At 41.1% G+C, this 26,401-nt stretch overlaps 2 protein-coding genes and 3 non-coding genes across 5 annotated transcripts; 4 read left to right on the forward strand and 1 right to left on the reverse strand.

The window, feature by feature from the left end:
• Nucleotides 1-541: 541 nt before the first annotated feature.
• ptcd3 (pentatricopeptide repeat domain 3) lies at nucleotides 542-9,526 on the reverse strand. Its single transcript, XM_053879940.1, has 23 exons — nucleotides 8,824-9,526; nucleotides 7,539-7,588; nucleotides 7,432-7,471; nucleotides 7,314-7,359; nucleotides 7,146-7,214; nucleotides 6,426-6,530; nucleotides 5,822-5,945; nucleotides 5,269-5,369; nucleotides 4,681-4,845; nucleotides 4,509-4,569; nucleotides 4,351-4,433; nucleotides 4,120-4,264; nucleotides 3,890-3,940; nucleotides 3,709-3,798; nucleotides 3,375-3,403; nucleotides 3,197-3,303; nucleotides 3,031-3,109; nucleotides 2,453-2,543; nucleotides 1,773-1,858; nucleotides 1,228-1,373; nucleotides 1,113-1,154; nucleotides 744-902; nucleotides 542-668 (listed from the first exon to the last, which is right to left on the reverse strand). Exons 1-23 carry the CDS (start codon nucleotides 8,910-8,912, stop codon nucleotides 623-625), a joined length of 2,004 nt encoding a protein of 667 aa, XP_053735915.1. The 5' UTR covers nucleotides 8,913-9,526; the 3' UTR covers nucleotides 542-622.
• On the forward strand, nucleotides 9,127-25,979 carry polr1a (RNA polymerase I subunit A). The gene is made up of 37 exons (XM_053879935.1): nucleotides 9,127-9,322; nucleotides 9,417-9,525; nucleotides 9,776-9,871; nucleotides 10,739-10,888; nucleotides 11,197-11,307; nucleotides 11,386-11,471; nucleotides 11,727-11,818; nucleotides 12,042-12,122; nucleotides 12,304-12,412; nucleotides 12,983-13,124; nucleotides 13,190-13,351; nucleotides 13,960-14,082; nucleotides 14,156-14,380; nucleotides 14,724-14,831; nucleotides 14,897-15,043; nucleotides 15,511-15,702; nucleotides 16,818-16,967; nucleotides 17,047-17,230; nucleotides 17,601-17,683; nucleotides 18,049-18,207; nucleotides 18,665-18,763; nucleotides 18,839-18,991; nucleotides 20,273-20,355; nucleotides 20,902-21,067; nucleotides 21,390-21,513; nucleotides 21,690-21,790; nucleotides 21,874-22,067; nucleotides 22,537-22,704; nucleotides 22,883-23,018; nucleotides 23,102-23,256; nucleotides 23,391-23,520; nucleotides 23,585-23,692; nucleotides 23,848-24,105; nucleotides 24,188-24,388; nucleotides 24,466-24,583; nucleotides 24,653-24,817; nucleotides 25,667-25,979. Exons 1-37 carry the CDS (start codon nucleotides 9,246-9,248, stop codon nucleotides 25,765-25,767), a joined length of 5,046 nt encoding a protein of 1,681 aa, XP_053735910.1. The 5' UTR covers nucleotides 9,127-9,245; the 3' UTR covers nucleotides 25,768-25,979.
• Nucleotides 17,834-17,968, forward strand: LOC128767810 (small nucleolar RNA SNORA5). Its single transcript, XR_008416173.1, has one exon. It is a non-coding gene; the product is annotated as a small nucleolar RNA SNORA5 (small nucleolar RNA).
• On the forward strand, nucleotides 18,436-18,572 carry LOC128767811 (small nucleolar RNA SNORA5). The gene has a single exon (XR_008416174.1). It is a non-coding gene; the product is annotated as a small nucleolar RNA SNORA5 (small nucleolar RNA).
• On the forward strand, nucleotides 21,101-21,237 carry LOC128767816 (small nucleolar RNA SNORA5). Its single transcript, XR_008416179.1, has one exon. It is a non-coding gene; the product is annotated as a small nucleolar RNA SNORA5 (small nucleolar RNA).
• Nucleotides 25,980-26,401: the final 422 nt, after the last annotated feature.

Genomic DNA, 26,401 nt, shown 5'->3' on the forward strand with positions numbered 1-26,401 from the left:
TGGTTTTATAATCGCAGGACGAGGTTGCCTCATGTCCTGTGTTTGTGCACCCACCTGACCTATAACCCTGAGAGTTGTTCTCCAGTCTTTAACCTCAACTAACTACTGTGTGAGTGAGATTTTTAAAAAGTCTGCTCCAAGAAAGTCATCATCTTTCATGTGCTGCTTCAAATCACAGGCGAGTGAGCGTGTTTTTACAAGAACAAAAGGACGGAGTAGTGTTTCTCACTCAGCTGGGACAAACCGCATGGAACTCCCACTCTCCACGCCCCCTTCAAATTTCCCACATATTCGTCCTTGCGTCCTTATATGGCCATGCTGCCAGAGCTGCTTTTGATTGGTCAGGGGAATTGAACGCCCATACAGGTACAAACACGCAGCGCTCATACTGCTCACACTGCCAGCGGGACATTTGTGCTGTCGAGTCATCTCAGCTAGACAGCGTCTCCGTGTGGTCATTTACGCACACTGACACACATCACTCCTCAATACATACGACCAGATAATGGGAAAAAAACAAGGGCACAGACTGTATTTATAACGCATTTATTATATAATTTCATAAAGACAAAGGTGTATATGACTGTGTGAGATCTTCAATCATAGTACAATAATGACTCCATCAGTCCTCAGGCTGTTCTGTAGTATCCAGCTCTGACAGAAGGCTCCTGAAGAGAAAAGGAATTGTTCCATCATTGATGTGGAGATAGTGAACTAGACAATGACTGCAGGTTCTCTCTCACCTTTGCTCCTCCTTCAGGTTGAACTCAGTCAGGGCTCTCTTGGCAAGTTTGGGTGTCGCCTGCAAACAGAAGGCTGACGACAGCTGGACCAGCTCAACTGCCCTCTGAGCATCTGAGTCCCTCTTGCACACGGACAAGAAGTCATCCAGCAGTTTGTCACTGAAAGAAACATCTTATTAAATAAGGAGTGGAAAACAACCACCTAGTCATCAGAAACCTCAACCTCACACAGGTGGTGCAAGACTGTGACCCCATTCATCCATGGTGCAAAGCAAATACAAGACGTTATTATTTAATGACAGCATTTCTGCTCATCAAACACGTGAGGCTTATTTTGTGTCCAGGAGTGAAATAGATGTTTGAACTCACGAGGGAACTCGGTTCTTCTCCTTGAAGACCTGCAGCATCTCCCTGGAAAGAAGGAAACAGTTGTTGTTGACCTAGTCTTCTGGGAACCTATGAAAGATTTAGTGGCATCCCTCACCAGGCCTGTCCTGTCTTGTTCGCTCGCAGCAGCAGGGTTGTGACATTTGACAGGGTGGTGTTGGTCCACTCCAGGACAGGCCTTCCTCTAAGACTCCCGACTGAGTCCTTGACTTCCAGAGCACATACTGCAAAAGACTCCTGGACCTGCAAAGCACGCACAAGATGATCTTGTCTGCAACCTAGATTGGTGCAGAGGGAACTAATGATGGGCGGTTGGGGCTTCATGAAAAGGTGTCCTGATTTTCAGAGCTCAGTAGGTGGCGCTGTTGGTTAAGAAATGATGTTTCATTGAGCTGGTTGTCCAAATCTCTTAATTCTTAAGTAGTGTGCCTAGTGTACTCTGAAAATGAAGCCTGAAAGTGTTGCAAATATCAGGACTGAAAATGTCTCTCAAGTGACACGCCTATATTTCTACAATAAAATGCATGTCCAACGCCTTGTGATGGCTCGATGAGGCTTCATGAAACAGTGTCCTGATTTTCATAGCTGTACCAGATTGCAGTACTTTTTCTTCTTGAGATTGAGCAGTGGAGTAGTACTGACCTCAGGAGGGTGTTCATCTCGGGCCATGAGAGTGAGAAGCTCCTCCACCAGCTCCAGTTTATTATCGTGTCCCAGAGAGCGAATATCTGAGAAAAAAAAATAGAATGGCAACCTCAATGAACGGAATTTACCTTTAGAAATGACAGCTTTTTTTAAAGGTTTTAAATACGTTATTAATTTTTAAAAGAACTGAAATTATATTTACTCATTCAAAAGAAAATAATAAAAATTGTAGATGACTATTTTCACCACCATCAGCTTTCACCATTACCTTTAGAAACCATCTGCGGGCATCCAATTGAACGATAGTGGACAATACCTCTTCATCATGAAAATAAATATTACTAATAATCAAAGCATTATTTATTTATCTTCTATTTGATTCATTATTAGCTGTATTGTTTTTTCCTTGGTGGTTTGGTAATATATTGTTACTTTAAAATGTAATTTGTTTCGGACAATTGAATTTCTCCTGTAGCATTCAGTTCTTCAGTGACTTGGCATGAGGAGTTCAGTAAATGTTATAACAAAAAAAAAAAAAAAAAAAAAAATATATATATATATATATATATATATATATATATATATATATATATATATATATATATATATATATATATAATAACTACAACCTCCAGCAGCACAACATCACTCCGATCTGACAAAGTTACAAGACACACCTTTCCATATCGTGGGGATCAAGTCCAGGCGTCCGTCTGTGTCCAGGGCTTGCAAAAGGTCCATCAGTCCCTGAGAGTTTGGATAGAACTTCTGCAAATAGGGAACAAAAGGAAGCTTGGTGAAGTCTTAAGACAGGACTTCGCAGCTGGTAGTTAATGTGACGTATCATTTCAAGATACAAAATGAACATAAACTACTGTGAACATGTCTACCTCCTTTGTGAGGTCCTAACAGAGAGCTCAAGACACAGAGGAGAAATTACTGAGCTGACAGGAACCAAAATGAAATGTAAAATAATGAAGGAATCAAGCGATCTCATATACAGTCAGGAGAGTCCCATTGCACGTTAATAATAGCATTAGCATAGTTGATGCAGGTGATGAATTAAATTGAATGCAATATAATTGACTTTGGAGACAGGAATGATATCATCCTCCTTGGTGAGGAAGCATTGCTTTGCAGCACATTTGGAAAAGTAAAACAGCACACATTACAAGTCAGACACATTTGTTGGAGCACAACAAAGATGATACACAACGATGAAATGAGGTTAGACTGTTGCTAGAGACAAACTCACAGATGGAACTAGCCGCCGGTACCACCTCATCACAGTATCAACATGCTCCATCATGCACAGCAGGCTGAAGAAGCGGAAGCTGAGGAGGAGAAACACACATGATCAGCAACTATACTACACATGCTACACTACAGTAAAACTCCAAGCAAGGCTTGCTCTCACTCACTAGTAAACACTTGTCTTATGGGAATCGCCCAGCAGCCTCCAGTTTTCCGAAGTCTCCACCAGACTGTGGACTTTGTAGGCCAGCTCCACATCTTTGTAGGCTAGACACTGGACATAGATATTAGCTGTGAGAACCACTTGGTGACAGAGGGACATGCTTGTGAGAATATTAGACTTACAATCTTCATGGCCGTGCAGAAGAACATCACTGTGGAAAAAAAACAGGATTCAATTACAAGCTCTTTTTAAGTCAACGCAACAGTTCTGTTTTGTCGAAAATGTTGCCAAAAAGTGTGATTCAACTGAACAAATTATAATCAACTCAATATTTGCAAATAACATTGACTGTGTTCTTCACAATTGTTATTATGAACTCACTAACTTTGATACTTCCTTCCATGTTAATGCTGCAAAGTGCACATTCATTCAGCATCAAATGAAATTCAACAATCAGTAATTGTATTAAATAAATCATAAATAAATTGTGATTATTTTCAACCAACAGCAACATACCATCATCAGGGTCCTGGCAGGTGAATCTTTGTCCCTCCAAGTAAGACAACAATTCTTGGAGAACAGAGGGGTTGCCCTTCCCGATGAAAGCTGAAGAAGATCAAAATATTTGTATTATGTTTTGGAATGTAATATGAAAACAAATATTCAAGATATGAAATACAAGGAGAATTGAACTCACATGGTTTGTAAAACACAACCAGGATGTGGTTGTAAGTGGCAAGACTGGGAGCTGTGCAGAAAAACCAGATTTTTTAGAAAACTCAAGAAGCAAATGTCAAAAACACTGTTGATAACATTCTGAGTACAAGTGCGCTGATAAAATATAAAACATCTCGACATGTGTTCCATTTGTATTTGAATAAACATTGAACATTAAATTACACCCAAAGTGGAGATGTGTGTTTGTACCTATTCCCAATGCTCGCATCTCATTGATCGTGTTGAGGGAATAATTTCTGGCCTGGGGTCCACATTGTCTCAGCGCTTTGAGAACAGTGTTGAAAGTCAGCAGGTTTGGCTGAACCTTCTGCTGATTCATCTGGTTCAACGTCTCCTGTCAACGCACCAGAAAATGCAGAATGGGAGCTGGACTTATACAGAGGCGTGGTGATTCCAAAAAAAAAAAAAAAAAAGACTTACAACAATGAGGTCCCATCTCTCGTTATATTGATCTCTGACGTCTGGAACAGCTGCGATAAGAGCATTGAATATGTGGACGTCCGCTGCGGACACAAGGTTGGGTTAGATCATAAAGACTGAAGTACAAATAGACTCAATTCAACAGCAGAGGGGCTCACCAGTCAGTCTATTGTTCAGCATGTCTGTGTACATGCTAAAAGCCTTAGCAGAGTTGCCATGCTAAGGAAACAAAGAGTATTAGTCACTGATCATTACCCAACCACTTTTTATCTGGCGCTGAAACACACCTGTGCATGCAGCACATACAATTTGGAAGTGTCGTGTCCGTACCTTCTGCATGCCTCTGATCAATGCAGAGTAACAGCGTGTGTCTTTCTCCGGCAGCAGGTTGAAGATTCTCTCTGCATTGTTGTTATCTTTCCACACTGGCTTCATAGAAGTCCTTCCCCTACGACCTCTGACACTGCGCTGCTTGACCTCTTCACCAGGTTCATCCTGATGCACACAAGCACATAAAAATATTTTGCATTGCAGAAAGGACATCATTTTTCTGTCACAGTTAGTGCCACATCAGCTTTTTTGGTTTGGTTTGTTTGCGCAGTAAAACAGCATATGACTGACAGCTGAGGAATGGAGCTTGTGTGCATGATATATAATTGGGAATCAAGCCCGAGACAATAATAATCCTATTTCACTATTATGCCATCATTGTCTCTCACTTTAGTCGTCATAACAGATGATTTAATTTCTTTCAGTAATGCAAAAAGTCAAAGACACTCTGGAACAAAACATACAGGATAACCAACTAAGAAGACTAGGAATTGTCAATAAATACTAAATATACTTTGACCAAACGTTGCAGTCATTATAAGAAAAAAAATCCAGTGCAGGTGGACGGATATCAAGTCATTGACTCACTGGGTCTTCAGTTTGTGCCCCCTCCTGGACAGGGTCCTTGTCACAGTAGAAAGAGATGAGATCCAGCAGTTCATAGACAGTCTCCATTGATACAACTGTGCCTGGAACGGTGGATTTAAACAATGAATATAAGGCACTGCAAGTTATTGTGTACTTTGTTTATCCTACTTTGTGGGGACCAATCCTCGCTAAAACACTATCCTTGTGAGGACTGTATGACATTGTGGAGACACTTGACTGGTCCCCACGAGGTTAAGCCTCAATTTGAGGATGAAGACTTCAAAATAACTGGGTCATTATAATTAGGTTTAAGTTCAGTTCAGAGTCATGGTTAAGGTTAGCCATTTATTCTGGAAGGTTTAAACTACAAATTAGATTGTAATATTGTAATAATTGGGTTTTAGTTTGGTTAAGAGTAAAGGTTAAGGTTAGCCATTTGTTTTAGATGGTTAGGTTTAGGGTGACAGGCTGGGGAAAGCATTATGTCAATGATGGTCCTCACAAAGCTAGGAAGATGCGTGTGTTTGGTGTGTGCGTGTCTATATGTACTCACCAGCTTGCAACAACTGGTCATACATTTCAACAGCTGCAGTGACTTTCCTCAAACTGATCCGCTCCTTCAGAGCTTCTTCACTCACGTCCTCCAGGCGCAGTGTTACCGTCTCAGGCATAAGACACTGCAGACGAACAAACAAGACACAATATGTTCACCACTAATTTGATCTGTAAACGAACAGTTTCCACCTCCTTTCTGCATTTATTTTTTCCCCCCCAATTCTTTTCTATTTGCACATCTTTGTTTATATTTTCCTTCGGAATAATATGACAATATATGACTGATTGTAAATGTTTGCCGTCAAAAGAAAATTATATCAACAAACTGATAGTTTTGAAGCATTCTATATACAGCTGAGTGTCTGCACGCTTATTATTATATTGTATTTACACCGTTGAATGTAATGAGATTTGCTCACATTCAACCCACATAGTAGGTTTCCTACAATTTAAATTGGAGTTTGATACGATAAATAGGACACATTTTTACATTTCCTGTTTTATTTGTCTTCAACAGTTCCTAAAGACAAACAGCTACAGGCAGATGAACAAATAAATCCTTTAGGCTGTTCATCTGGATTCCCTGTGCAAGTGTTTCTTACTGGAATGTGAGGTTCAGCAAAGTCTTTGGTGAAGAATTTGGGATTGGTGTTGACAAAATACTTGGCTGCTGATCTTCCAGACTCCTGAGAAAGCAAGAACATCTTCTGCAGAGAGACAATGAAGAGTGGTACAGTAGTGAGAACCAAAACAAACCACAATAAATAAAATGTAACACACATTTTTCTGATATGTTTAACGTGGAGTATTGCAAAATTATTTGAAGTGCTTATAGAAAATGGAAAAAAATATTAGGAAATAAAATAAATGCTGAAAGTGCACTAATGCCAATAAGTTATACTGTTAGACAGAAGGACCTCATCTCACAGACATATAAAATAAGTAGAACGTGTAAAATTGATGTCAGGTTTCCAACTTTATTGCCAAGATGTCTTATTTTATTAAAATGCAAAGACCCCCACCCTCCAACTTTCAAACAATGGCTGGGAAATCTCATGAAACATCAAACATTAGAGAAAATTAGGTACACGACCAGGGGTACACAAAGATATGGCAGCCAGTTGTTGAAGAGATGAACTCAAAAACTTGGTCAATTTAACTGGATTTTTACATTGACATATTTTCTATGTATAATATTATATAATTATTAGAATATATTTTTGTTTCTTTGTTTTTGTTATTTATTTCTTTATTAAAGCAGTAGACAAAAGATATTATGAACAAGATAGTATCCTGAACAAAGAGATCCATATTTGACATACATATTCTGAGGACGTCCTTGGAGTGAGGTAAGGATCATCTTGGAAATCATATTGATAAGCTGTAGGATCCTGGGGTGTGAAGAGAAAAGAGATGAATGGATTTATTTTTAGCAATATAAAACCTCATAACGCTGTAGTTGTATTAAAGGTTTAGATTGAAGCACTCACTCTGTTGACAGTTGATGCCAAAGCCTCCAGTACAGCAGTTTTGTTCCTGTCAAAAGTTTAACACATCGGGTCAATGTTCTGGTCACTTTTCTTAATCATCAAGGAGAGGAAAACGCACCATTCTTTCTTCCTGGGTAAGCTGATATTTTCTGTCAACCCTGTCAAAGTCGGCAAATAATTAGACGATAATCAGAACAGACAAAATATATATTCATAAAAACATACCTTTCTGAAGTTCTGTTGCTTGTTGTTGCAAAACAGGAGCCCAACAAAAACTAGAAGAATATCGTTATAAAACAAACATTAATAGTATTAATGTTTATGTATGTCTTCATGTCAGCCGAACTAAAAAGCTAATTAAAATAAATTCCAGAAAACAGGAACCAAAAACAGTTTTCCAACAGTTTCCTTTATCTGACCTTTTTCATTTAAACAGGAAGCAGATGAAATGCTTCATGTATCTGAAATATTCATAGCATTACTAGAGCGAATGCTGTATGGATCTCTGTGATACACACAAAGGTGACGTGAAATATTGAATATTAAGATTGTGGTGAGACAGGTGCCAATCACTCACAGACCATTTGGACAGTGATACATGACGCATTGAAGAGTGTATTGTATTATGATGTGCCTCTAGCTCCAGATGTACTTTACTTACAGCAAGTAAAAAGCAATTACTGGGGAAATTGTGAGCCACCAACTCACGAGCAATGGACCGATATTGTTGATAGCATTGTTATTATGGAAAGAATAACACATTGGCTTAGACTGTAAGAGAGACTGTGTGAAGAAAGATGGAAAAAAAATGGACTCAGATGAAGGAGTGACAACAAATGTAATACATGAGTACATATTAGAATACTATGATTTAAAACAACTTGAATTTCCTTCTTGATTTCATATTTTATAGTCCGTGCAATTTTTGTATTCTCTTTATGTTAGTGTTGGGGGCTGTTTTCTTTATTTTTTCATTATTGTTACTTTAAAACTTATCGCGAAATAGATCATCATTGCTGAATAGAACTTGCTCAAAATGTGGTGTGGAAGGTGTGCTTGATGACTCCATTGTGGAATGTTTGCATGCTTTTAATATTTCAGGTCGCGAGCCATTTCTCCTAAAATGTGCATAAAAGAGATGAGCAATGATGCCACGACGAGTCGACTAGCCGTAGATATCTGCCGATAGATGTGACCGACAGAGAAATATAGACGCTGCACGCTCCATCCGTCCTTAACTCGTGAACAATGATCTCCTCCACCTGAGGAGTGATCGAATTTTCAACCACCGAGAAGGACCATCACCCCAGGAAGTCGGGCACAAGGTTCATCCAGAGCATGCACTGACATTAGTCAAAATATGTATGTTGTGAGACAGTGACATCTCAAATGCGCACTGCAGACGTGACCTCCTGTCACAGCAGACATACGGAGGCGGGCGGAGTGGGGGGATAACCGTGGGAAAAAAATCAGAACTAGCAGAATATACAGTACAAAAATGTATTCTTACCTTCGACCCTTTAGTTGCTCAATGCTGCTAAACAAAAATCGACAGTTTTTGTTGATATAAAACCCGACATTCCTGCTGGCCGCAGCCATGTTGCTTCTCTAGTGAAGGCTTCTGGGAGGAAAAAACCAATAGGCAATTGAAATGGGGGTGTTTGTCTGAAATAACCTCAAAACTAACGTTGCGTCTTAAAAAAAAAAACAAAATCATGACAGCTTTATAAAACTTGTATGTTGAAGTGCACGTATTGATTGAAACAGACAAACAAGGTATGATAGTAGTAGTAAATATTTCTTGTTAACCTCCCCTGTTACTGTGGAGATTAGGAGGGTCCTACATGTGGCTCAACTTCTCTCACATGTGGTCTGCTGCCCTGTCGTCATGCGTTAGAAGTTTCTGAACTTGTCTTCATTCGTGTCCGCACAATGTTGTTTGGAAAACAAACGCCATGGCGGCGTTTGGAGGGGATGTCATTCGGTTTGTACTCTGCCGAAGAGTTAAGGTGAGTGACTTGTTAGCACCATGCTAAACTGCTGAGCCCAGAAACTCGTGTCATGGCTCCTCGTTTGCTGCGTTTCGATATTCTCCCCATACAGAAAGTTGAGTGTGAAGGCAATCAACAACTGGAGGTTCCTTGATGGAGTTGGGAATATGGCCCCGAACAGTCTGTACGACACGGCACTTGGACCTGCGGACAACAAGGAGGTCAGCATGGACGCCACCTGTTTTGGATATTAATACAAGCATCCTGATCATGAAGCGGTTTTAAGCTTTTTGGTTCCCCCATTTTGGAAACCCCAAAAGGCAATAGGCTGTTTTATATGTACCTTTGTAGTAATTCACGCATTTAGACTACATAACGGGCAACTGTCATCGCCAGTATTACGTATTTGATGCTAGCAAAAGAGACTGATTTTAATATTCAGCATACGATTTGTTGTCCTTTTTTTTCTAGGTCTGTTCAACTTGCTGTCAGGACTTCAACAGCTGTCCAGGACATTTGGGTCATGTTGATCTCCCTCTGCCTGTGTACAACCCCTTGTTTTTTGATGTAAGTACTTTATATTTATATGATGCTTCTTGCCTTGCACTAGGTCATGCATACGGTGCAAAGTTAAATCTCCGCCGTGAAAGATGCTATTCTTAAATTCACTTTCTTGAAGTCCGTTTATAATGTACACTGTTGTGCAAACATTTTGTTAGTTCTTAATGAAATGATATTGGTATAGGCATTCAGGCTTATTAGTGTATTTATACATATTTGTAATTATAATTACAAATCAAAATGTAACCTATCCATTTTAAACATTTTCTGAAAAACATGTTTTTCATCCAAGCATTTCTTTTTAATTATTTGTTTTTGGTTCTCTTAAGTTTGAGTTAAGTGATTCTCAAATCAAGCAGCAGTGTTACAGATTAAAAGTTCCATTTCAAATTTATAAACCAGACTAATTTTCATGAGAAATTGTGGTAAATGTAATATCAGGGAATTATTTGTAGTTTTCTTGATTAAACCACCATGTGCAAATCTCATTTGCCACTGTCACACAAGTTTTCACATCTTTTTGTACTTTGCCTTCTGTGGTAACAAGAGCCAGGAATTGGGAATAATTTGAATGTGAGGTTTAGCATTCATAATTTCGTGATTAGATTAGATTACAGCCTTTATTCTTCCCCCAATGGATTTGGTTTGTTTGGTGTTTATCATGAGTTGTTGAAAATAAAAATTTGGTATCATCATCATCATCATCGTGTTTTGAAACAAAATAAGCTTTTTTCCCAAAACATAACATAGATGCTTGTATTCCTGTTCCTTTTTTTCTTGTTTAAGTATATGCGGACATCACCATATGGTGCTGCAAAGTTGCTCTCAACAATGTTTTGTGACTATTAACATTGTTCCTGTTTCCCTCAACAGAAACTGTACCTGTTGATGAAGTCGGTGTGTTTTGCCTGCAACTCTTTAACCTGTCCACGGGCGTCAATGCACCTGCTGATGAATCAGTTAAAGTTACTGGAGCATGGAGCCTTCGAAGAGGTTTACCAGGCAGAGCATGTTCTCAACCTGGTAAGGTTCTCAACCTGCGTTGATGAGAGAAGTTATGAATGATAGGAGTCCCTCACTCCTTGTGGAATCAAATTTGGGTGTGTTATCAAACTGATGTACCTACATCAATGCGTGAATTGTGTGTGTAAGTGTAAGTTGTGTCCATTGTATAAATATGTGTTGTGTCTGTGGTAAAAGTGTGTTGTCTTGTGTATATGGCAAAAGTGGATGATTTGTGTGTGAATTTCTCCTGATGAAAAAGTGTTTTATAAACCCATATGCTTAGTTATCTGTTTATGTTTAAATGCTGATGGTTTGTTGCATTTTAGTTTCTGGAGGAGAATCCCAAACCCACTGGGGATGAGATTGAACAAGTCCTGACCGAGTATACAGATGCCATAATTGCCGTCAAAAATAAAAGTCCAGAAAACAGGAAACCGGTAAGTCTTGTTGCCCTCAAGTTCAAGTGTTGTCACCAAAATCAGTCATAATAACCCTACCTTCTTTCTTTTATTTAGATAAAACATCTTGTAGAAAAGAGGAACAGCCTCATAAATGACTTTTGGAGGACCCAGATTAAATCCAGGAAGTGTCCTGTATGCAGGTAACTAGGCAAATGGGTTAATATGTTACTGTACTACAAGTGTTAACAAACAGTATGAGCTAGATGCTTAATAATTCTGTCATATGATGGTTTCAACTCATGGCTGTCAGACATCTTTTATGATCTGTATTTAACGCTAGTGAACTTTAATTCTATTTTCAGAAATGGAAACCTAAAGCTCGATATACCACTTAATGTCTCTCTGATGAGTGTGTAATTGTTTTACTTTTTTTGTGTACCTGTGTGTGTGCTAAGCTGTGGGAGTTTCCACATCCGCCGTGAACACAACAGCAAGCTATTGGTCTCAGTACCTGCTGGAGCCCAAGACTCTGAATTTAAACTTGATGGTAAATCAATTGTTTGTTTTTTTTTCTGTTGTACTGGAGTTCATAGAACAGTTTTTGACCCCCAGTCATTTCTCCACATACAATTCTAACTGGCTAACTTATCAAGTAATGCTTGTTACAAATCCAATCACATTTTACAGTTCATCCTGCATGTGTCCAACAATAATGACCATGTCATGTGAAAGATAAGATTGAATTGTGTTGTTTTATTTTTCTTTTCCAGAGGACTTTGTGGCCGGGAAAAGAGTTTATCTGACTCCAAGTACTTCCCGAGAGCATGTGATCAAGCTGTGGAAGAAAGAGGGTAACTTCTGTTCTTGTCTTCTGTCCCTTCTTGTTGTTTGCCAATCGCCAACAGCCGATTGCACTGATATGTTTATTTTAACATTTATTGCAGTCTTCTTTTTTTAACATTTGTTTACTCAAAGATGTCAAAAGAACTAGGAGATACCAGGAAGTGAAGGATGTTCTGCCTCTGTGTCCAGGTTTCTTCTTGAAGTGCCTCTTTTCTGGGCTGGTGGATGGATCTGCAGAAAAAAGCAGTTTCAGCCCTGACCTGTTCTTCTTAGAGTTGTTAATGGTTCCACCGTGCAGGTACTGAAATTGACAGAATTATTGCAGTTAAGTTGTTTAAACTTTCATGATGATAGCTGGGCGTCATCACTGTTGTTTGCAGCGGGACCGTGAGCACGGCATCCACCAATGGTTGTGAAAGTTGTATTTTCTCCTACGGCTGCTGCTATTGTTGTGTTTTGTTCTTGCCTTCATGCAACCAACATCACTGTGTTTTGACCATGAATTGTGGTGCTGTCACCGGGAATGGGTGCGCTGTCACTTTGCGCAGAAGCAGCACTGCCAACCGCCATCTTCACGTTCTCTGTTGCTCTCCGTTTTGCTCCAACTGTGTAACTTAACTGGGGTCTGTTTTCAAACTTTTTCAAACTTCTGCAACACGCCCTCAAATGTTGCTCAGATTGGAGATACAGGTGTCTGACATACTTACTACTATACAGAAGCAGATGGCAATCACCATGTTTACAGATTGGCTTGTCTAAATGCCACAGTGTTGCCTGTCGCAAGTTTGCAACTTTGGTGCCCAAAGGGTTAATTGCTGCTTTTCTGGCTGTATTGCTTGAGCTGCCTTGTGTCATCTTCTGCTTTCAGGTATCGACCGATTAACCGACTGGGCGACCAGATGTTCACCAATGGTCAGACGGTGAATATGCAAGCTGTGTTAAAAGACTGTGAAATAATCCGGAAACTTCTAGCCTTAATGGCAATAGATAAAGATGTGGAGAATGAAGAGGTGAAGAACTCTTGTCAGTGAGTTTAGATTGCTTGCAGTCTAATTGATTCCAACATATATTCCAGGTCCCTGAACAGATGGACCAGACCTTTCTTACAGGAATTCCTGGTCAGACATTAACAGATAAACTCTACACCATCTGGGTCCGCCTGCAGTCACATGTCAACATTGTCTTTGACAGTGACATGGACAAGTTGATGACAGAGAAATTCCCTGGAATCAGACAGGTAACTGAAACTTTGGTTTTCATCGATGGCATCATTGACAGACCAAAAGATTCATATCGATCATGATGATGTAAAAGATGAGTTGAGTGAGGAGGAGCTGGTGAGGTGGAGGTACGAGCTGGAGAGAAGAGAAATGAAGCTCAGAGCAATCGAGGCAGAATGTGTAAGTGAAGGAGTGGAAGAAAGACCATTGAAGATGAAGCAGTAGAGGAAGAGAAAACAGCTGTGTTCAAGTGTTTCAGCTCTGACATGAAGCAGAGTCAAAAGTGATGATCCTCTGGTTTTCATGGCGTGACTAGGAAGTACAGGACAAGAAGTTGGTACATCTGAGGAACGCGTGGGATGACGAATGTTCCACATTGTACCAGGCAATAGACGGAAAGGCAGACAACTATGGTTCTTGATTGTGGTGAAGGAGGATGTGAGAAGACCATGTGTGGCTAGGGAAAGTGATCAAGATGATCAGTATATTAAGGTGTTGGTGGAAGATGAAGAAGAGGAGATAGTTTCTGGCTATAACAGCATCTGTATTTGTACCGCTGAAGCTTCAGAGGCAAATTGTAGGGTCAATGTTTTGCCTTTAACACATGTTGCTTTGTTCCTTACAGATTTTGGAGAAGAAGGAGGGATTGTTCCGGAAGCACATGATGGGGAAGAGAGTGGATTATGCTGCTAGGTCTGTCATCTGTCCGGACATGTACATTGGGACCAACGAAATCGGGATTCCCATGGTACACCTAAATAGTGCATTTCTTAGGCTTTGTTGTTCGCACACCTGACTATTTAATGAACTTTGCTCTGCAGGTTTTTGCCACCAAACTGACCTACCCACAGCCCGTCACCCCTTGGAATGTGAAGGAGCTGCGCCAAGCAGTCCTTCATGGGCCGCATGTCCACCCTGGTGCCACTATGGTGATCAATGAGGATGGTAAAAAAACCATCCTGTCTACAAGCCTAGCACAGAGAGAAGCTGTGGCAAAGCAGCTGTTGACTCCCTGCTCCGGCCCTCACAAGATGCCCATGAAAATAGTAAGCATCCAGAAATTCAAGCCTGTTTCTCCTTCTCCACAACACAAGTCAGCATCTTGGTGTACATCATACTGTTGATGAATTGAAGTATTTTATATGTGTTTGTGAAGGTCTGCCTGTGATATACTGTATGTTATGATCAATCATCATTTTTTGGGGGCGAGTTCAATAGTTTTGTATCTGCTGTCGTTAATTTAAGATCACTTGTATAACTTTTCACTATACAATGAATTCCATGATAATTGTGGCTCTTTTGCCATATTCCAGAAAAAGATTGTAACTTATTTTCATGCCACAATCATCCAAGACTGGAGCTGAAAAAAAAAAACGTTTTTCTCTGCAGGTGAATCGTCACATTAAAAATGGGGACGTGCTGTTGCTGAACAGGCAGCCCACCCTGCATAGGCCGTCTATCCAGGCTCACTGTGCTCGAATCCTACCGGGAGAGAAGGTAGGAACTCTCTGCTCTCTTCCAAAGAACAGCCTCAGGCTTCACTCCATGTCATTGTTTTGCAGGTTCTACGGCTTCACTATGCCAACTGTAAGGCTTACAATGCTGACTTTGACGGAGATGAGATGAATGCTCATTTCCCTCAGAGCGAACTGGGCAGAGCGGAGGCCTATACTTTAGTCAGCACAGACCAGCAGTATCTTGTCCCCAAGGTATAGTGGAAAACCTTCAATTGATATGAACGCGAACCCTGGAAAGTTTGTGGGGCTCTCTTGCTCTAGTGTCTGTATTCATGAACGGTTTTGGACTTGTAACAAATGTGTGGCTGAGCTTAAAGGTCTTCCCTCCAGCTTCTGTTGAATCTTGCCTATAAGAAGTGATGCTGCACAAAGGTTGAGTGAAGCACCACACCACCACCACCATCATCATCATAATTATTATTGTCATTAAAATCATTATTATTGACACTTCGAAGACAACAAATTTAATCTGTTTGTATAAACTACAATAGGAGTAATAAAAGGAATGGGATTGAATCCAATAATAAAAAAAGAAGACAGTGAAGCTTCCCCTCTGCTGTTAAGACAGAAAACACACTTCCACCCAACACTTTCTCCCAATCAAAACATTCCACTGTGCAGGTAAATCCTAACAAAACATTTTTGTTTGGATTTAACAGGATGGTAAACCGCTGGCTGGCCTGATCCAGGACCACATGGTGTCAGGTACCAGGATGACCATACGAGGTTGCTTCTTTACAAGAGACCAGTACACAGAGCTGGTGTACAGAGGACTGACAGACAAACCAGGCAGAGTAAAGCTGCTGCCACCGGCAATATTCAAACCTCAGCAACTGTGGACTGGAAAGCAGGTAACACATTGTTTTCTGTCTGTAGTCTGTGATTCTGGAGTCTATGCTTTATTATAATGCAGTACAGACTAGTGCCTGTTCTCAAATGTGTGTCCTCAGTGAGTGACACTGGCCAAAGTGGCTGCTAAAGTCATGATGTAGTTCATGGGCCACTGAGCATAGAAATGTATCACTCTCAACTTAGGGGCTTTTAACACTGTTGGTTTTGTCTCGGGTGGCCTCACTCCAGTACACGCCCAGCTGTGACCCTTGATGAAGCACATCTCAAGGAAATCGTCATCAGCTGGGCAACCTGGGCCCGAATCCATTTACTACCATCGGCTTGCCCACCTTATTTCTCTGTCATTTCTTAAGGTTGCGAGTCATCGACAATTCAGATATTTACTGATGACGAACCTCCGCCACACCTGTAAACACGAAAGAGTGTATCATGTTTATTTTACAAGAAAATAGTGTTATACGGATTTATCCTCGCCGCTCTCACAACACATTGAACAAAGTGAGTGAGATTACTGACAATCATGAAGTTTTTTTATCAGTGAAGTACAGGTCCCCATGTCAAAAATGATCAATGAATAGTCAGGTATTCTTCAATAACAATAACAGAAAAATCAATGTCTTTCCTCCTCACTGTTGTCCTCGTGCAGATAGCTGCGTAGCTGCAGGTTTGCAGTAGTGAAGTAAATCAGCCTGTCAATAAAATCTGAAGTGTATGCGCCTATTTTAAGCTAATTAAAAAAAAAAATTATGACACTCCATGTCACAGATGAAACAGAATACGAATCTTCTGTGGTTCTGTATCAGTATTTAATACATTGATACTTTGCTGTATTTGTGACACGTATTTACTATACACTAATAGTAAGTAATACTAAGGTTTTCTGTCTGTACACTGGAGTTATTTTGTTGATTTATGGGAGCGATTCATACTCTAGTCTTCCCCCTTTAGATGAAGGTACTTAATACAATATTGCTGAATTTACGGTACCACAATATCAATAAGATTCCTGCCAATACAAACAGCTATCTCACTGATATTGTGGCTTCAAAGTTGACCGTATTATTGACTGAACAAATGAATAGTGTGAAGATACAGTATGTATGATGTGTTGTAGGTAGTGTCGACGCTCGTTCTCAACGTTATCCCAGAGAAGGCCGTGCCCTTGAACCTGGTGGGGAAATCAAAGATTCCCAGCAAAGCATGGATCCAGCTACCTCCTCGCAGTGCTCCTGGATATAAACCGGAGGAGATGTGTGACTCACAGGTACACCCATAGAATAAATGTCACACATGGTCATAACAGTAGTAATGAATGTGCAACTCTCCTACTACCTCTGTCACAGGTAGTGATTCGTCAGGGTGAGCTGCTGGTCGGGGTCCTGGACAAAGCTCACTACGGCTCATCGGCTTACGGGCTGGTCCACTGCTGTTACGAGCTATACGGTGGCGAGACGAGTGGGAAGATTCTCAGCTGTTTGGCCAGACTCTTCACTGCTTATCTTCAGCTATACCGAGGCTTTACGATGGGTAAAGCACTGCTCATGTTCTCATCCTTGTTTGACACTTGATCATGCAAAAGCAAATTAACATCCTTGACCATTGGTTCTGTAAGAGTTAGTGTTTTCCTAGATAGAAATGCCAATACAGAGGCAGTACTGTTTTCCTTTCCCATTTAAACACAAGGATAACATAAAGCTATTCTATTTACAAATAGATATAATGCTACATTCCTCAACTGCTCATGACCTGCTTGAGTCTGTTTCCTATCAGCTCTTAAAATGTGATCAATTACTCAAGTAACAAAACAAACAAGTGTTCTTCTGTTTAGATACCAGCCATTTTTGAAATTCTTAAATTGAGTTTGTCTTTGAAAATAGCTTTTGATTCTTGACTGCAGGTGTGGAGGACATTTTGGTAAAAAAAGGAGCCAATAAAAAGAGGAAAAAAATAATCAAGGAATCCCTCAAGATCGGTACCAAGGTGAGTAAAGCATTACAAATGTATGATGTGTCTTTATGGCACTGCTTTTTGTAATAAAAGATGGTAAAAATGAGTTAATATTTTAATGTTGTCTCTGATGTATTTACACGGTCTATGCCATTAGTCTCTCTAAAAAAAAGTGCAGTGTGCCGCAGTCTTGTCAAATTCAGTGCACCCTCATCTGGGTGCCACTGGCCAAAATGGCTGCTACAGTGAAGTTGTGGTTCATGGGCCCCTCTGTGCTCCTTGGTGGCCTCTGGGGATATAAGTGTGCCACTTACAAGTCGACAAATGCCGAGCAGTGGATTGTTCTAAGATGATCTCGCACTAATGTATGGTTCTTTTGTGAACTTTTTTCCTCTCAGGCCCTGCAGGCTGCTTTCAACCTGCCTCCAGATGTGACCCAAGCTGAAGCGCAGAGCCGCTGGCAGGATGCCCACTTAAATCCAGACCAGCGGGACTTCAGTATGGCAGACCATAAGTTTAAAGAAGTGGCCAACCAAGTTAACAATGATATAAATAAGGTATCTGTCTCAACCACCAGTGCAGGTCCCTGAGATAAGATTCCTAAAAATATAAGTTTTGATGCTTGATCATTTATCTGCAATTATAAGGTAAAATCTGCATCTTGACTCTCTCTGGAAAAAAATGTTCATTCATACTTGCATAACAAACAATAACCCTTCTTTCGCTACAGTTGTATGAGCTTCCTATAAGACTGTAAACTATTAAAAGCAAGAATTCACACAGGACGCAGCCATGTCAAATTCAGTGTTTCCTCTTCAGTGGATGTCACTGGCCAAAATGGCTGCCACATTGTACTAGTAGTTCATGGGCCTCGCTGTGCACCTTTATGGTCTGTGGGGATAGAAGAGTGCTACTTACAAAATGGAAGAGCCTAACAGCTCTTCTCCACTCTGCCTGACCGAAGTAGTTCAATTGACTCAATGTTTTTTTTTTTTTTTTTTTTTTCGGTATTAGGTTTGTATGCCTATTGGCCTTCACACTGCCTTCCCTGACAACAACCTCCAACTGATGGTCCAGTCAGGAGCCAAAGGTTCCACAGTGAACACCATGCAGGTATGCAGGCTTCTGTTCTACCACTATTGGACTAATATTGTTGTGCTTCCTTTCATATGTCTGTTTTTTCCCCAGATTTCCTGCCTGTTAGGACAGATTGAGTTGGAGGGTCGGAGACCCCCACTGATGCCCTCAGGAAAATCATTACCATGTTTCCAGCCATACGACCCATCACCTGGAGCTGGAGGTTTTGTTTCGGGAAGGTTCCTCACTGGAATCAAACCTCAGGTACGCACTTTGCTTGTAACTCAAGTTGGTGCCAATTCGTGTTGATATTATGCTACATTAAGTCATGAACAAACCCTGCAGCATATTAATTTGCTGTTAATGGGGGGCACAGTAGAGAATACATTATTTCCACCCCATACCTCCACTTTTCCCAGAACAGTTGATTCTTTAATTGATCTTTGAAAAATATTCCCCATCCCAGAGTACTTTTGGTGGCACTGTTAGGTTTTTCATGTATGTTGCAGTGTTTTTCAAGCGGTGTGCCATGAGGGATTAAAGATTAGAGAGATTAAGAGGAAGTAAATCATGAACAATTAGAACGTGTTGTAGGTCTACCAACATGAAGAGAGTACCTGGATTTGGTCGCGTTCACTCTATACACTATTTATCTATGCTGATGCGTTGGCACCATCACTCGCATTGCTGGCTGTGGTTGGTGCTCTTCTTCCCACTCGCACTCACATCGACGAAGATGGTCAAATGTGCTACGTTTAAACCTGATGTGCCTCTAACTTGACCATGCTCCTTCATGACAGAATGATGGAGTTCTCCGCGACTATCTGCAGACACCGCAGAGCTAACGGCTAGCGTGACATCTCACGTCAAAACTTTGACACATGCAGACTATCAAAGTTTGGCTAGTTGTTTAAAAGTTGGCCCAAAACTAAATGCAGAGCCAAATAAAATCAATCCAAAGTGTGAAGAGATGTAAGATCATTGTTGCTATGAAGCTGAGGAAAAGAATATGAAAGATTTGTCTGGTAATTCCCAAACTAGAGTAATATCATGCAAAAGAGATCGTGACAAAATCGCGGAAGTTGTTTAAAATAAATAAATCCTGATATATTTTTGCCACATTGACCCACCCCATTTTTAAACAGATACTTTTTCACAAATTAAAAGGGATTTTCATCAGGACTGACATCCTATTGTGCTTTGCCAAGATTCCATTGGTAGTGTGCCTCTGGATTTGTTTTTTATGAACAAAGTGTGCCATGGCCTAAAAAAGGTTGATAAAGGCTGTGTTAGGGAATTCCACTGTCCACTCAGATCCCTGGAGTTCATTTGTCTCGGTGTGGTTCCTGCAAAAGGCTGGTAGAAGTTCTCTCCTCTCCTATTTTCCAGTTCAACCGATGTTAGTTCAAACAGTCTTCAATGAGTTTGCAGCAGTTATCAGTCAACAGTTTGTCATGTACATAGTCACAAATACCGGAATAGCAAATATGTTATTTTTTTATAAGTCTTATTGTCCAGTTTATAATTTCTTCTTTGTTCTTGAAGGAGTTTTTCTTCCATTGCATGGCTGGCAGAGAGGGACTGGTGGACACAGCTGTGAAGACATCCAGATCAGGATATCTGCAGAGGTAATACTGCCTCCTGTGACACAGAAAAAATGGCACTACAATCACTTTGTTGACATTCTTGCCACCGATGATTTGACAGCCACTTTTCAAGTTTTGGTAACTCAGGGTTCAAACAAAATGAAAGCAGGGATTGGGTTTTGCACCTGTGTGGCAGTCATGTATGCTCTTCATAGTAGGTCTGATGTTTTGTCAGATTTTGCCACCGCCACCTTTTTAACATACTTATTGCATTAAGATAAAGATTATACTGTCATCACCTCTTCTAATTTGAACCAACACTGGAGACATAGCAACACATTACAAGGGTCCTACACAGTCCCTTACTCTGTCTGAGTCTAATAATAATACAGTACAAGCAAAAAACATCCTCCGTCTTTCAGTGGATTATACCAATTACTGACCATAAACAATTCATACTGGCAGAGACCTCACTGAACAAATCAATTCATTTCTTCTGTTTTACTGATGGTTTTGACTTCTCTGTCAAAAGGGGACTTGGGAATGAACGTCCTTGAGATGATTGACATTGTTGTCCACCCTCTGCAGATGCGTCATAAAGCACCTGGAAGGTCTGGTGGTGCAGTATGATCTGACGGTGCGGGACAGTGATGGGTCGGTGGTTCAGTTCCTCTATGGAGAAGATGGCCTGGATATACCCAAGACTCAGTTTCTGCAGCCTCGACAGTTTCCTTTCATAGAGGACAACTATGAGGTAATGTTGCTGTTGGAAATCTTTATGGACTGTTGCAGCCTTGTCAAATTCAGTATGTCCTCCTTAGTGGATGGCACTGGCCAAAATGGCTGCCATAATGAAGTCGTAGTTCATGGGCCCCGTGGTTCGCACACATGGCTATCGGGGATAGAAACGTACTACGCACAAAGAACAGTCCTTGTTGTCAGTGGAGCTACTCAAGATCTTCTGGCAGATTGTGTTGTGCTTGTCCTGTTCCCGATGGTCTATTTTTAATTTGACTTTTGTGTGCACTCCTATTGTGCTTTTTCTGCCAATAGCTCAACAAATGTTTGTCAAACAGGTGATCCGAAAGTCCCAAGGCTTAGATGAAGCTGTGGCCCAATTGGACCCTCAGACAGCCAGTCGACATTTTGCCTCCGTGCAACGTTGGCTAGCGAAGAGAGACAAGGCTTGTCCGCGGACAGGTATAGTGGCAAAATGTATTCATCTTATATTCCCTTAGGTCGGCCTGTAAAGGTTTCTTCTATTATTGTTCCTCATCTACTTCTGCTATAACCTGCCTTAAGGTCATCATGGTATTGTAGTTGTTATATCTTAGGATTTTATGACTCAACTCCTTTCCTTTTTTTTCTTTTAATAGGAGCATTCCTTTTATTTTCCCAAAAGAAGTTGGCTAAATTAAAAGACAGTGAAGAAAACACACAGCCAGATGTGAATGGGAGAAGAGCTGTTACTCATCAGGTACTGACATCTGCAAATGTGCCTCCAGTCTTAGCTGTCCTGATCGTCTCCCCTCCTTCTCTCACACTTTTCTGCCTTGACAGATCATCCAGCAGTGGCAGTCTCTGGACCAGGACAGCAAGTCAAAATACATCAGGAAATCGTTGCATTGCCCTGACCCAAGTCTGGCCTTGTTCAGGCCCGACATTTCTTTCGGGTCGGTTTCTGAAAACTTCTATGACATCACAGAGAAGTATCTGCAGAGCAAACAAACCGGAGATGGCCTGGATCCTCAGAGGTGACGTCCTTATTTTGAATTTACACATTGCTTACACATCGACTTGCTTGCTCTGGATCAGTCTATAGATATTAGAGCTGCACAGTCACAGGCACTGTCAATCTAGCTTAAAGACACGCCATTTTGCTCTGGCTTTTCATTCAAGCTGAGCTCCTAATTTATTGTTTTTAATGCGTTGGATTTTGTCCCTATGTAATTCATCCAGTTTTAATCTGTAAAGCACTTTATTCAATAAATCTGCCATAGAGACAAACTTGTCCTTGACCTTACACAAATGTACACACAAGATGTGAGCGACTGACATGACTTTAGGTACAGAGATTTAGCTCATTGACAAGTCCTGACTGGAGAACTACAAATCAATCAATTGAACAGGTCGTGTCTGCTTACATTTTGATTACGGAGGAGAACATCTAAAAATCTATGTCTATGCGGTGACATTTGAGAAACCTTGACTCTGCATCTGCAGGCTTCGTCAGCTGTTTAACTACAAGTGGCAGCGCTCGCTGTGTGATCCTGGGGAGGCAGTGGGCCTTCTGGCTGCTCAATCAATTGGTGAACCCTCCACACAAATGACCCTCAACACCTTCCACTTTGCTGGCAGAGGGGAGATGAACGTCACTCTCGGAATTCCTCGGTAACCACATCCATTAATCTTGCATTTATCTCTGAGAAATGTTAGACATAGAAATCAAAGCCTTTATTGATCATTTGCTTTACTGTTTTTAAATTATGTTTTCCAATCTTTCTCATTTGTAAAAGTGAAAATCAATCTTTCAAACTCTGCTAATTGTATGAAATATGTCCTGTCTCAGGCTGCGTGAGATCCTCATGGTGGCCAGCGCCAACATCAAGACTCCGATGATGAGTGTGCCAGTGTTCAATAACAAAAAAGCTCTGAAGAAAGCCAAAATTCTTCGGAAGAAACTCTCTAGAGTTTGTCTTTCTGAGGTGAGCACTTTTTCTGACACTCATGTTCCTTTTGTCAGTTTTTGTGCTGCAGTGTGTGTTAACTGTGTGTGTGTATGTTTCAGGTGCTTCAGAGAGCGGATGTGGTGGAGACGCTGCGCATTCAGGGCCACAACAAGCAGCGGATATTTAAAGTCACCTTTCACTTCCTGCCGCCAGAACGCTACAACGAGGATAAGATGCTAACACCTCATGCGATCCTCCACTACATGGAAACTAGGTGCGTCAAGCCATCTCACCTGCATCAGGGGTTATATGAATTCATCTTGATATAACTAGAGTGGACTGATCAGACTTAATAGAATGAAATGACTTTTAGTAGTGTGTTTGTTTCTGCTACTTTTGCTGCATCAGATTTTTCCGTCTACTCCTGGAAACCGTTAAAAAGCGCAGCGCCAAGTTGGCTTCCATCACTGTGGAAACGAGAAAGGCCTCCTTCAGAGATAAAGACCAAGATGGCAACGTGGTGGCTGAAGGACATATGGTGTGTGCTCCATTGCCTCTGACATGATTAATTTCATAGTGACACGTTCTCCTTGACATAACAGGAAGAAGACCCAGAGGGAGAAGAGACAGGAGAGATAGTGGATGACTTGGGCAACGAAGGGGATGCAGACGCATCCGACGCTAAGCAAAAAAGCAAACAAGAAGAGGAGGTTTGACATTCATCCTGTGACATATTCCAACGGACAACAAACTAACTTGTCTGTATTCCCTGACTCTAGATTGACCAATCGCTATATTGAGATTATTCACTGTAAATGTCCTCTTCTTTCTTTTCTCAGTACTGAACTCTATTTTGTGTCGTAAGGTGGATTACGAGAGTGAGGAGGACGGTGGGGGGGAGGAGGATGAGGATAACGATGAGCCGGAGGAGGCAATGCCAGCCAGTGAAGAGAATGTTACGGAGGCTCCTGAAACAGAGACCACCACAATAAATGTGCAGCCGGTAGTCGAACACATGGCCTCTCAAGGAGCCATAGATTCGATGAGAGTAAATGCCGTCCTGGTGACAAACCCAGCGATCGAGAGCTACTGTTATGATTATGAGCACGAGCTCTGGTGTGAGGTGTGTTTAACTGTCTTTATCTCTCTTTATATGTTATGCCTCGGCATCTATGCTCATAACTATGTTGTCTGCATGATCGTAGGTGGAGCTGGCCTTACCGGTGAACAAGGTGCACTTTGACCTGACCTCTTTACTGTCGACGCTGGCCCAAAATGCCATCATTATGGAGACTAGAGGGCTGACCCGCTGCCTTCTGAGTGAGACCACCAACAAGGCGGGCGAAAAGGAAACGCTGCTCAACACAGAGGGCATCAACATGCAGGAAATATTCAAACACAGTGATGTCTGTAATCGCTTCTAAGGCAGGACGTAGTGATGAAGTAATGGTTGTGCTGACGGCTGCTTCACTTTTCACTGCAGATTTTAGACGTTAAAAGGTTGTACTCCAACGAGGTCCACGCCATGGCCCAGACGTACGGGATTGAAGTGGCTCTGAAAGTCATTGAGAAGGAGATAAAAGATGTTTTTGCTGTTTACGGTAGACACCGACACACACCTGCATGACGAAAACGGACATGAGTCATACTGATGTGTGTTCCATCTACAGGCATTGAAGTTGACCCCAGACATTTGTCACTGGTGGCAGACTACATGTGCTTTGAGGGCATGTATAAGCCTCTTAATCGACACGCCATTCTCTCCAACTCCTCCCCACTGCAGCAGATGACCTTCGAGACAAGCTACAAGTTCCTTAAACAGGCCACCATGCTGGGTAAGAAAGCAAGTATTGAAATATAGATGTGTGGGTGGTTGGTTTCTAGACAGTGAGGAATAAAGAATGTTCGCTAGCAATGCGACAATTCTGATTTAGAGTAATGCTGACTGATGATATAACAGGCAGCACATCATGTCACATGACTTGCTACACCTAAAACAGAAAATGGACAGACTGATTCTTTAAAACAAAACAATCAAATGTCTGTGATTAACCAACTGTCATGTGATATTGGTTCCCTCTAGTGCGGCCTCTTTTGTGTGACTGTGCATCATAGAAACATTGCACCGCTTTCACAATCTGCTGTCCATTTCAGTTTATTGCACTCTGAATATTTAAAGCAAAACAGATACAATATAGACAGGACAATTGTATTGAGTTAAGAAAACGGCAGAGAGGGAGAGAAGCTTGGCAAAGGTCTGTGTTGTCACAGTGCCTCTCAGTTTTTGTATGTTGTTACTAGAAAGACAATATGCATAGCTTGCATCAACAAAAGTGCAGCCAACTGCAAAAGTTGTTGTTTCATTGTCTTAAGCTGGACTTATATTGTTTGCATTTTTCACTGTTTATATGTTGCTAAGTCAAGTTTATAATTATTTCAAATCTATTGCATGTAACAAGCACAAACATGTCGGCAATAATGTTGCAGATTTCCTCACATTTCTGGAGACCGATTCATCAAGCACTAACAATCGATTTCCTCATCTGACTTGGACGTGTCCAATATTTTTTATTGTACTTTTTTTTTTAATCCATTTTTCTCAAACTGGTCCATGCTTAGATGTCTAAAGGCCACAATGTGCATCAACCCACATGTCTCAGTTGTGCCTCTGTTCTTGTCCCCAGGGTCAAGAGATGAGCTGTCCTCACCTTCAGCCTGCCTGGTAGTGGGAAAAGTAGTTAAAGGTGGCACAGGATTGTTTGAGCTCAAGCAACCTCTGCAGTAGTGTATAGGTGCCTGAATTCATTGTGTTTGAGCAAAACTATTTTTTAATGATTTCCAAACTGGTAAGATCATGTTGTAAATATGATATTGTGCTACAGAGGTTTAACATAATAAACATTTTTGCACATTTGCGCAATATTGGTACTTTCTCTCTGAAAAGAGGAATCCTGTCTCACTTCTGCACACTTTAGAACACTCAGAATTAGAGAACTTATTGGTCTTTCAGACGATGATAAATAGGGCTTGTGAAGTTCCTGCACCCGCTTCTTCACCTCTTTCTCACACTCTCCATCATCCTGGACAGTTGAGCCGAAGTACTTAAAATCCCCCACCATCTTTAGCTCTACATCCTGTAACTTCATCTGTCCACTTGCGTCTTGCAGCACACCTCACCACTGTCTTACACCTGGTATACATGTCCTGCACCACTCAAACATACTTCTCTGCCACTCCAGACTTCCTCATACTGTACCACAACTCTTCTCTTGGTACTCTGTCAAACACTTTCTGCAGGTCCACAAAGACACCATTGAGCTCCTTCTGACCTTCTCTGTACTTCTCCATGAACATCCTCAAAGCAAACACTGCACCTGTGGTGCTCTTTTTTGGCATGAAGCCAAACTGTTCCTCACATA

The sequence above is a fragment of the Synchiropus splendidus genome, chromosome 11, assembly GCF_027744825.2.
Source record: "Synchiropus splendidus isolate RoL2022-P1 chromosome 11, RoL_Sspl_1.0, whole genome shotgun sequence".
Classification (NCBI taxonomy): Eukaryota; Metazoa; Chordata; class Actinopteri; order Syngnathiformes; family Callionymidae; genus Synchiropus; species Synchiropus splendidus.